The 11,858-nt window shown below is 39.3% G+C and overlaps 1 protein-coding gene across 5 annotated transcripts in view; it reads right to left on the bottom strand.

Annotated features, from left to right (window-relative positions):
* Positions 1-938: 938 nt before the first annotated feature.
* RNF8 (ring finger protein 8) overlaps positions 939-11,858 on the bottom strand; it is a 12,958-nt gene continuing 2,038 nt past the window's right edge. For 4 of the 5 annotated variants that reach the window (XM_053973184.1, XM_053973186.1, XM_053973187.1 and 1 more), the window contains exons 2-8: positions 11,262-11,390; positions 8,987-9,727; positions 7,839-7,901; positions 7,363-7,452; positions 6,078-6,185; positions 4,888-5,092; positions 939-3,029 (exon numbers count right to left, since the gene is read on the bottom strand). In XM_053973184.1, the coding sequence (XP_053829159.1) occupies positions 2,884-3,029; positions 4,888-5,092; positions 6,078-6,185; positions 7,363-7,452; positions 7,839-7,901; positions 8,987-9,727; positions 11,262-11,390 (1,482 nt within the window). In that variant the 3' untranslated portion in view covers positions 939-2,883. Of the gene's footprint in view, positions 3,030-4,880; positions 5,093-6,077; positions 6,186-7,362; positions 7,453-7,838; positions 7,902-8,986; positions 9,728-11,261; positions 11,391-11,858 lie in introns of all 5 variants that reach the window. The other variant, XM_053973185.1, reaches the window with a different exon arrangement.

Below are 11,858 nucleotides of genomic sequence, written 5' to 3'. Positions count from 1 at the left end.
AAAAACTGCTTCAATATTTCATCATAGTGCACTGTAAGAGCTGTTCTACCTCCTATACTGTGTAGTAAATAATCCTGATTAAGATCTTTTTGTCCAATCATTATCATAATAAATTGTACATATTTATGTATCTGGTTAGCCATCCTTAAATCCTCCAGGACAAAGTTGTGTAAAGGTTCATTTACACCTATATAATCCTTTCCACATGAACCACTGACAGTCTGGGGCTAAGACTGGATCCAGCTGCATCCAGGCTTCTCTCGGAGAAGGATTTTAGAAACCAAGGGGGCCCTGTCTGCACCTTGTGACTAAATGGGAGGGCTCCTTTAATAATTAAACTTTGTCTGAAGCTCCCACTCTGCCTGTGACAGGCTCACCACACACGTGGTGTATTTTTCTTGCACAAGATTGTCAGATTGGTCTTGGACTCCACAGACCTGTATGAGGTAAACATCCCTCTGTGATGGTCCCCTTTTACTAGCACCCCTTCCCAACTCTTCCACCGATGCTGACAATGTATTGCTCTTAAAGTGTCCGATTATCACGCTACCTGACAGATGTCCTCCAAGGGAAATCAGCAAATCTTGAACCTGCCCTGCATCATCTGTGACTAGCTCAGTTGTAACTGACATCTGGAAGCACCTGATGCCATCCCAAGACAGGTAACACTTCAGGACATAACATCTCCAAGGGCACATCCAAGTAGACAACAAGCAGAAGAAAGTATCCAGACCTTAGAGCAAAGGAGAGCACACTGCAGATATACAGGTCTGGTTTTGTCAGTGAAAAGCTTTTGTAAGTGGACACTATTAATACTTAATGTCTCTCTATGGACATTTACACACTGTGCACCTACCAGTAAAAGTGAAAATAATTTGGAATACACCACTTACATTCTTTGCATTCTACTGAAAAGAAGACACACTCAGAAACCAAACCAAAGATTACCACTTTGTTACCAGGGGAAGTATTATCCTTCTCTGCAATATGCATAAACACCAACATAATAAAATAAATATGTATTTTGCAAAATGAAATGAGAAAAAAAGCATAGCAGTATGGAAGAGGTACAGAGCCGAAGAATTTGCAGTCCTACGTAACCAGAGTATTTTCCTTCTACTCCTCTTCATCGGAAATGCCTGTTCCACATCAGCCTATTTCATGAGCATTTTGAGGAATGCTCTTCTCTTGCTCATTCTAGAAAGCATCTATTCACAAAAGAAACTCTCAAGAGCACACACAGAAAGTGAACATTAAAAGAGAAAGAAGAATACAGAAGATGTAATGTCTCCTTCACAAAAGAAACCTTACACTGAAGTTTTAAGCAAGCTGCCTGGCCCACTGATCAGGCCTCTCCTGTTTAAATCCTACTGACAAAATTTGTCAGAATACACTACTTCCTTAGGACATCATTCATGCACCTTTTTAATGGGATCTTTCTTGGGGGAAGCAGGTAAGAGGTATGATTGTAGCTATTAAATTAGCATTAGGGTAGACACAGTCTTGAAGGATTGGGCTGTCTTTGATCAGTTCCTGAATACAAACATCTTTCAATTAACTTTACAGCAGTCACACTGCATACAGCATTCAAAACATGAAGCAAAGTCATTAAATTAGATAGTCTGTTTTCTCAAAAAAGTCTAAAGACAACTAAAAGACATCTCAGTGGCTGCACTAAAGAAGACTAATGCAGAAATGGATTTATATTTTTGATCTTAAACAAAATAAACATAGAAACAAAAATGTATATACAAAGAGCCAAAGAAATATTACAGATGAGAAGGGCTTCCCCATTCTGTTCTCACAGTGTAAATGTCCTTTCCATGTAACAGCTAAGTCAAAAGCATAAGTCACTAGAAAATTGAACTCAACCGACAAATACATGATAGGATGAGGCAAGACTTGATCGGTCTCTTATGAACAAGTGATTTGCCATAAGGGTAGTACAACCCACACCTCAGCAGTTAATGTCTTGTAAACAGTAAATGAAGTGCTTCATTCTGTACCTTGTGGTTGTCTACAGATGCTACTTTCCTACCCTGCCAACAGGACATTTCAGTAATTTGGAGAGCAGCACGCCTGAAGACTCAGAGGTTCCTCTCTTGCTGCTGATTATATGTTTTTAAAGTCATTGCTAAAAATTTCTGGATGTGCTGCTTCCCAGTTCTAAAACCCTTTATGCAAAAGCCTGAAGAGGGAACAAACCAAAGACACTACATGAAAAGAACATTAGCTAAAGACTTCTGGAAGATTTAATCTCCTCTATCCCTATCTAATGGAAAATGGGCTACATAAAGGGAGCAAGCCGATGGCCAACAGCTAGCTTACAATGCACTTGCAGCCAACAGCGTCCATATCCCACCCTTTATCACCTTTAATGCCAAAGGCCTGGGATGACTCTAGTTGCCATATGAAATTCAAGAGGAAAACCCACGTTGAGACTTTTTCCTGATATACCTAACTCCTGCCTGCTGGTGGGGATGGCCAAGTTCTCAAAAGGCTTGGGACATTCCCTCTGCTGCTTGAAATAAGAGATGCTGATGTAAACATGTAATTCACTAAGGAAAGAGCAATGATGCAATACAAGCTCCTTCATTACACTGAGCAGGTCACAAGCTAACATGAAAGTTTAGGGTTTGTAAGTCAATTAGCCAGCATAATGGCAGTCGGTTCTCTCACAAACCCAATTTTGTTTTCGAGATCAAGCTTCTGTGCATTCATTTGGAAAACAAGATCCTTCTTCCAAATGCTGCTAGTTTACAGCTCCAGCCTCTTCACAGGTCCCTCCAGGTGCCGAGTCCACTCCTCCAGCAGCAGTCAACCAAACACCATTATAGGTTGGTTCTAGGCAGCACAGGGGCAATGAGTCTGCAGTAACAATGTTCAGATAACATAGTAGCTTTCACTATAGGAAGAATCCTCCTCAGAGTCCTCACTGTCACAGCTGCTCATTGACAAGATGGAGATGCTGGTAGAAGGGACACGGTTGTCACTGTCTGTGGCTGGTTTCACCATCACATTCTGTTTCTCTGCATTCAAAACACACAGATACAAAAGTTAGCTGTGACCACTGTACCCACAAATGCTAAATTACTACTTGTCTTTGAAACTATATTTTAGCTTCTCGCTGTCAGTTTGCAATAAGTCTTTCAAGCTGCAGGACATAGGCCTTTTGCATTTCAGTTTTCAGCATAAAAGAACAAAGGAATGTGAGTTATTTGTTTGCTTGTTTTCTTAAGTGCTCTAAAGTGTTCTATATGTCTTTTCCTATTAAGGTAACACAGACGAGGAAGAGACATTCTCCACCCCTTCACAGGGACACAACTGGCAATGGAAGTGGCTAACTATTTCAGTGTCTTGCCAGGTAAGAAAAGGAAAGAAAAAATGTGGTAAGGGACTCTCAAACAAGTACTGATTGTTCAGGACACTTATAGCTTCATCAAAAACTTCATCTATTTAAGACTGCAAGCTGTCTTTCTAGTGCCAGGGTTACTAAGACTCCTAGAAAGGTTTCTTGGAAAGCCTTGACAGCTTCTGAAGTGCCACTTCCAACATCCTCCTTCTTTTAACAGGTATATTTCTTAGGAATTAATTTTAAATAGACAAATGGTTATCTTCATTTCAATCAAAACCTTTCCATCACTGCACAAAAAGAGGCACAGAAACCATTTCACCTTCCAGCTGAAGTATGTCACAGTAAATTTAAATTATTTCCTAGTGGTAGTTATTTCTGAAGATAGGCTATGAACTCACTTGCTTTTTGTTTGAACAAGGATGAAGACCATTGGTGTAACACACAATGGGCTGCAATGAAGGCACCAGTTCAGCTAGTGTCCATCAGCTACCTGACCAGACACTTCAGGAGCGCTGTGGCACTCTGCCACAGCATGCAATACACAAGGGCTGCCTCAGTTCCACAGAGGTAAAAGCAATTCTTGTAGCTGAGCCAGGCAGCCTCACAGCAATGCAGCACTTCCTGAGGGAATCAGACTGAAAGGGTTACATAGGTTATCATTTCAGGCTTGAACTAGCACTGCTTAGTGATGTCATTCTATGTCACCATGGCACATCTGAAAGGTATCAAAAGCAGCTTTCTTTTGGTAAAAATAAAATTTGGTACATTGCAAAATTAAGAATCATGCACTCATCTCTATGAAGGGAAAACAAAATAATCAAGAGAACACAGCAATAGAAATTTAAGGAGTAGGAGGAACAGACATCTACATTTTAGCACCTAGATACCAATGTCAAGTGCTCTAGAAAGAAATTCAGAAGGAAGCAGACTAGGAATAACCCATACTGAGGTCTTTATTAAAGCAATCACCATCATGCACAGTATTTTAGCAACAACTAGGCAAGATGTTATGCCTGTAAGCCAGAGTGGCTTTAATTCCCCAAAAATAAACATGTCAGAGCAACTGTCAGTTCAGCCATACTTACACGATATACCACTGTCTCTTTCAGAGATTTCCTACATAAATCTAGCACATAGTAGAGAATTTGGAGCTTCTTGTCAGGTCTGCTGAGTTTCTGTAATTATGTACTCCACAGCTTAATCAAAAGTGCCTGGTAAATTTTTCAAGGAACATTTTATGTATTTTTGCTTTTATTGAGTGATCTCTTTGAAAGAGCATAACCTTTAGCATGGTTAAACTAAGTTGTCCCACCAGACCGTGGAGTTCATATTGAAGTCTTTTTCCAAACTTTGTACTAATTTTATTTTACTGTGCAGTAAAGCTAGTTAGTCGAGCGATCTCATTACTATTTTTTTAGTGCTTCTGCAGCATTCCCTGAGCATCTTCTTGGTATATAGGTGCCAAAGAAAGTTATGCAAAACAGATGGAATAAGAGATTGTACTCATCATGCCACATCCACCCACCTCTCACCTTTCCGCTCTCTGATAAGGCTCAGGCGATGCTCTTTCATTTCCACATCCAGTTTTTCTACCATCCTGTTAATGCAGTTATCCAGCACCAGAGAGCGTGTCTTTGATTTGATCTCCTGCCTGCAGATAGGGCACTCCACTTTACGTTTTGTCCACTCATTGATACAGTGGGAGCAGAAGCTGTGTGCACAGTTCAGAGTGACTGCCTGTGGAATTCAGCAGAAGGATACTGGTCACAGCATGCTCGCACAGGCACTGTCAAGCAAAAACATACTGAATACAGAGAAATATTAGATGAACATTTTGTATAGGGAAAGGGACTGGAGAGCCCAAAGCCTTTAGGGCCTTCGCAGGAGTCACACACAACCCCCGCCATGCCAGAGGTCAGGCCAGCATTACAAGTCAGTTAATGGAGTCACTGTAAGTTGCAGCAAGTCAGAAACAGAAAAAAAAAATTAATTTTATTACAAGTTATCCCAATTTGAAAAGGATAAATTATGGAAAAAAACTCAGATACTGCAAAATAGCATCTTAATATATTGAGAAACCAAAAATTAAAATTTCAGCTAGGTCTTAAGCCGTTTTAACAAGGCTAACACATCCAGTTTCCCATAGTAAAAATGTAATGTAATGAAACTGACCTTCTAGCAAAATAAAAATAACAGTCTACACAACAAGCATAGCCTAGTACTTGTAGAATCAAATGAAAACAGACCAGTTTCTCAAAGAAAGAGTTTATCTGCCCAATACAAACATCCCAGGACTTGATTGAATATGGTACCTCCCTTCCTTTACTAACCTCTCCATATATCTAAAGCTCAAACAGTCCAACTCTAGTCGGCTTAAAGCAAGGTCCACTACAAAATAATTCTTCCCCAAGCAGCTGTCAGCAGCAATTCAGAGCACCAGTTCAAAAACCTACACAAGTGCTCCAAACTTATGTGCATTTTAGGACTAAGCACTCATGTCTATGCAGACAGAGACATTAAAGCTGAACTTGCTGTCAAGCAAAGAAGAGCTAGGGCAGACAGAATAGATCTCTGGATCAACTCTTTCCCTTAAGAACTCACTGTGGGTCTGTTGGGACTGTTAAACAAGTGAAGTAAAGGGCTTAAATATTGTGTTACTAGAGCTATGGAAAGCTTCTCAAGTCTCTTTTTTACTGGCAAACCCATACAGGTTTAAACATACCTCGATAAAGTGCTCAGAACAGATTGTGCACTGCAACTCATTCTCCAACACATCATTCATCTGATTCAGCACCTCTTCTTTTTGGGCTCTCACCTTTTCCTTCTCCTCCTGGTGGAAAAGTACATGTGGTTGTGTACCAACAAAGAGCAAGGTTTTTCTCAGTTGGCAGGAAGTGTGTGGGCAGGAGAAGAAAACCATACTGCAAATCTCCACATGTCAAGTGGAGTGGGTATCTATCACATACCCAGATCTATAATCTCTTTCCTCTTTGTAGTCTCAGCAGTACTGAGAATATTCCCACCCACTACAGAGAACTTGGAAGGAAGAACAGCAGCCATTACCAGAATTCCCTTCAGCCTAAAGGAACTACCAGCTGATCAATCTTTTCAGAATCTTTTTCAACCTGCTCCTGGCAAGAGTTTGGCTTTAATCAATATTTCTTTTTGGTGTCTGATATGAAAAGCAGAACACCCAACAGACTAAACACCTCAAATGCTAAAAAAAGGAAGTAATAAAGTTTAAGTCATTTACTTGCATTTAACAACCTAAAAATCTTTTTGTTTACTTGTTAAGAGTTAAATTAGGCCAATTAGGCTAAGTACCTGCTCTATCTTCTAAAAATAACAGGGAAATTCTTCTAATTGAAGCTATAGTTGAAACAGCAACAAATTTCCAAAGATGACATTAAAAAACAAAGCACACTATCAGTGGTGGATAATGTGATAATTTCCAAAAGTAAGACAGAGGAAAGGATCTCCTTAATTATTTTCCACTAATCACTTTGTGTCAAGGGCAGGAAGAACTGTGGCTTATCTCATTCATTATTCAAATTCCATGCTGCCTCAGTCTGACACTCCCTTATAGAACTGCTGTCACAATGCAGTTTTACTTGAATGCACTTTAACTCAAAATGAAGCACCTCACTTTTCAAACACTTTTGGTTTGTCGGTGGATTTTTTTCCTGTTATTTCTGGTTTGATTTTTGTTTGTTTGTTTTTCAAAGAAAGGGTGCAATGGGCCCATTTCTCTCACAAAATGCACTGTTCAGATGCTTTGGGCTTTCTTTATGATTGAGAAAGATCTAGTAACAACTGTTCAAAACCATTTCATAAAAAGGGCAAGGTGCCTCCTCCCCCAGTGTCAGCTGCCACCTCAAAACACAGATATTTTGCACTATAGGAGGCCAGGCAGAGCCAAGACAAATGTTAAATAAACCATCTCCTCTGCTCATGCAGTATATGATGTTTCACTTACGAATAAAACTAAGAATGCAGTTATTCCTTACCTTGGTTTCTTCCAGTTCTTTATTCTTGGCTCGAATTATCTCCTCAAAATCTTTTTTATTACGATTCAGTTCTTCCATCAAAGCACGATGCTGTAATAATACCATTCCAGAAGTTATAAGAGTACTATTATAAGCTATCCTATTAAAGATATGTGGCCATAGTCATTAGCTCAGTCGGTTATAAGGTTCAGCACACTAATTTCTCCTATTCTCCTCCTAGAAGAGCAACACATATAAGTTGAGGTATTAAGGCAGTTTATCCTTAACTTAAATTGGAATGCACTGCTAGTTATTTATGACCTTCCCAGTGCCATCACACTTTGCATTCCCTCTTCCAGGTTATTCTTTCACTTCAGTTAGGTTTTTCAGTCACCTAAGGCAAAGTCCTTGTCTTCTACCAAGAGGCCATAACACTTGGAAAGATTTAAATATTCGAGTTACACAGTTAGACCAAACCTAGACTCATAATCACTTGCCTCTTGCAGGACCTGGGCCAGCTGCTCCTTCAGATTCTCTTCCCCTTGTTGACACTTTTCTCCCTGGGTGGGGTAAGAAGTGGGGGGGAAAAAAGAGACTTGAAGAACATGAGACAGAAAATTACTACTCTGCACACCCTCTTTAGAAAATATGCTTAAAGAAACAACACTGATTTTCAACAAATGGCAAGATGTTCCACTCCAGGGTTACATGTGTAGAACAGAAATTAGAGCTATCATTTACTGTGATGAGTTAAAATGGATATATCATTTACAGTTCCATATTTGGAATACCTCCATATTATTCTAGCTCAAAAGGCACCAGCATATTCATAGAAGCAAAGAGATCAGCAACAGCTTAAAAGCTACAACTGTCTTTGAGTACATTCAAAGACTACAGAGATACCTAAAGCTCCAGGTAAATGTCCCATTGTTTCTAAGGTCACAACTCCAAATTTTCTGTACTTCTGATACTGGTATCTTGCCTTTAGCAGTAGACTTTAAGGAAGTAACTAATTATTAGACTCACTCCAAGATGAATCCTCACCTTCTTTAAACCAGACTTTGAGCAGTCTCAAGTTCAAATAGATTTCAGTCCGTTAACAAAAAAGCAACTTATCACACATACTTACAGCTTAAAGGTACTTACAGATTGCAAGAGAGGGTTTTTTGAAAGTAGGAAAATAATCTCCTTCCCTCCAGGGATTAAGGCATGCAGTATTTCATTGACTGTAAAGACAGTGCACTTGCCAGGCAAACTGGGCTTTATTTCAGCCATATATTGAGAGAAATTCACATTTAAAGTGATTACTTTTCAACTTGTCCTCTCTATAATCAAGAGAGATCAGGCAATGGCTTTCATTTTTTTATTTAAAAACATGCTTCTTTACCAATTGAAATGCTTTATTTTGCACCTTTTTTTCTGAACTCCCCATGCAGCCAAATCTCTTCTGTCTCTGCACTTTCTTTTAGTATGTGCATTGTGTTACATGCTAAGTTAAATACTTCCACAAAAACTTTAGCAGGGGTAAATCACACAAGCACTATTTTTGTTATTGTATAGTTCAAGAGCTATTTTGGATCGATGCCTTATACGAGGCATTCCATCGAAATGAAGACACAGGCCAAAATTATTGCCACCATTATACCTCTAGCTTCTGCTGCTCTTTACAGAATGTCCTCTCCAGCTCTTCCACCTGCTGCTGCTGATGCTCTTGTTCCATGCAGAGTTGGTTCTGCAACTCCTGCAGCTCCTGTTCCATTACTAGGATCTCCTTCTGATCACACTTCCTGCGCTTCTGCTTCACATTCAGAACTGCAGTCTGCTTCTCCTGCACTTTGACCTTTAATTTCATTGTATCTTCTAGAGATTTCCTCAACTTTTTCAAGCCAGTCCATGACTCTACAAGACCAGAGCCTTTCTGGTCCTTCTGGGGGACAGTCACAGCTTTCTTGGAGTGAACAGGGCTACCATGCACTGGACCACTATCCCCCTCACTGGGTCCAGGAGAAAGCATCTCGACATCCATCTTCTCTGTTAGCCATTTGGCCTCTTCTGCCTGCCCCCATGATTTATCTAAAGGTTCATTGCCACAGGACATTCTGTCTCTTTTGCATCTGGAGTTTGAGGGACCTTCTGATCCGCATGTCTCCAATTCCTCCAAACTAAATTTACGTTTAGGCCTTGAACACTTAGCTTTCCCCAGGTCACTTCTTTGGGCTAAAAAGGGTCTAATTTTCTCCCATTCGTCTTTAATTACTTCATACTCATATTCAGCAGTCTCTCTGTTTTCCAAAGGCACTCCCAACTCGATACGGTCTCCTTCAGCAATAGGATAGACTTTTGATGGATCCAGGCGCTGTTTATTAAGCCAAACTCCATTTAGACTCTGCCAATAAACACAGAACCACCAAAATTTAATATGTAGTTACAGCATCCTCTGAAAGTTATTTCTGGCACCTGTAAATAAACACAGCCAACCTGTTCAGTGCTTCAATCAGAACAAGCCACCTCTTCAAATAAACCTTGTAATATCCAGTTTATTGGCTCAGTGTTGCATTTATTACAGTTACTGCACTGTACTATTTACTGCACATTATTATTGCATTACAGATTTTGTGTACAAGCACCAAGAGCAACATTTTGACATATGTGCTTGTGCAGAAGGAAAACAATGAACTCTTAGGGGAAAAACCTGCACAAAAGCTTCAGAAATAAGAACTAAATAATAATAAAGACTCCACAATAGATCATTGTCAGGAACATAGAATACTACAGTAATTATTCTTGGCAATTAATGTTACCTGAAATTACAGGAAAAAAAAAAAAAAGAAATAAAAAGAAGCATCAGCTATACTCCTTGAAGAAAACAAAGTTTTTCATAAATACAAGGAGACCGTAAAGAAGGAAAATGTTCTTCCAGAGATAATGTTCAAAGCACAAAAAAAGGTTTCAAAATTAGCTCAAGAATGTTTTCAAAACCAGCAAAACTGGTCTGTGCTCATGATGAACTGCAGAAACACTAGGAACTGACATATCTCAATGATAGTCAATGAAACAAGCTGACCAACTGGTCAACAGTGAAAAGAGACAGGAAGTGTTAATAGATAATCTAGGGTAGATGTTTCCTATCATGCAATAACATTAGGTTTTCAAGTTTATACATGTAGTACAAGTTTAAGAGCAGTGTAATTTTAATAGTGGCCACTCCATTCTTTTCCAACTAATTTGCTCTCAACCCAAACATCCTTCAAATCTGCATGACATGTTGAACATTTTTGTCCTACCAGTGCTGTTTTAAAGCAAATTTCTCATTTTACTGTTTTCAGACTGCATAAGAAAGTGGAGAGATCATGACATAAAAAACAGAAGTCAAAGTGAGACCCGGTTGAGGACTCTAACATCAACATTTTATCCTAATCAGCTGAGAAGAACTTTCAGGAGAAATTCATTTGAACACAACATGAAGCATGGTTTCTCTAACACTAGATTCTTGTTGAAGTTGATTATAATTAAAGCAATTGTGTCACTACAATAAGGAGTTGCACTTTATCTTTTCATTAGCACTACAAGAATGTTATCCTTTTGAAAGGATAAAATCCTGTATCAAAATTCATATAGGATATTTTTAAAGAAAGCAACACCAAACAGGTTCACAGACTGCAAAGTGCCCTTGGCCAGGCCACACTGGTCTGAAAAATGCTAAACCAAGAGTTAGATCTACCTACAGAAAGTAATCCAGTTTGCATCCCAACTGCAGCAAACAGAAGTTTCCTGCTGGAAGTGCACAACAGGCAAGACACGTTCCCATGGACCTTCTATCCCACTTATGCTGTATCATAGCCCATACACTGCTAGATCCAAAACAATGGATTCTATTCAATGTATCTCAAGAGTACAAGGTCTTCAATTGGTCTCTGTACCTTGTTATCCTTGACAGTCCACTGCCCTTCTGCATTCTGCTGGAAGACACAGTGCTTACGAGAGATCATCAAGGGACAGGTTTTTGACACCAGCTGGTACGTGATATCTAATCCTCGGCCAATAGTCACCTAAAAATAAAGCAGTGTAGTTACTGCAATCAGTAATGACATGGTAAATTCAGTTTATGGCATTTCAATTTAAGTACAGCAAAACTCTATATCAACATCTTATGGTTATTTCCAAAAAGTCTGGCATAATATGATTTTTTTTTCATTTAATTTTAAGAGTATATAGAAAACGGAAGCTTACAAAGTTTGAAGTATTATCTTTCTCTGAGGCACATTACAACCTTGGTTTCATGGAAATCTTCCTCAGTGGCAAAGCTGCTCAAAGCCACTCAGAAACCATCTGTGTCCCACCTCAGCCACTCAGAAACCATCTGTGTCCCACCTCAGTCATTACCTAACCAAACACCATTTCTTCAAACCAGCACTACTGTGTGTGGGTCTCAAGACTACTTCTTAACCTCTTCTTTTGGTAGTTGCATCTGTTCAACCACTTGTGAACAGAAAAGATACAGGAAAAAAATAGCCCAG

The sequence above is a fragment of the Vidua macroura genome, chromosome 3, assembly GCF_024509145.1.
Source record: "Vidua macroura isolate BioBank_ID:100142 chromosome 3, ASM2450914v1, whole genome shotgun sequence".
NCBI lineage: Eukaryota > Metazoa > Chordata > Aves > Passeriformes > Viduidae > Vidua > Vidua macroura.
This window is presented reverse-complemented; position numbering and strand designations above follow the sequence as displayed.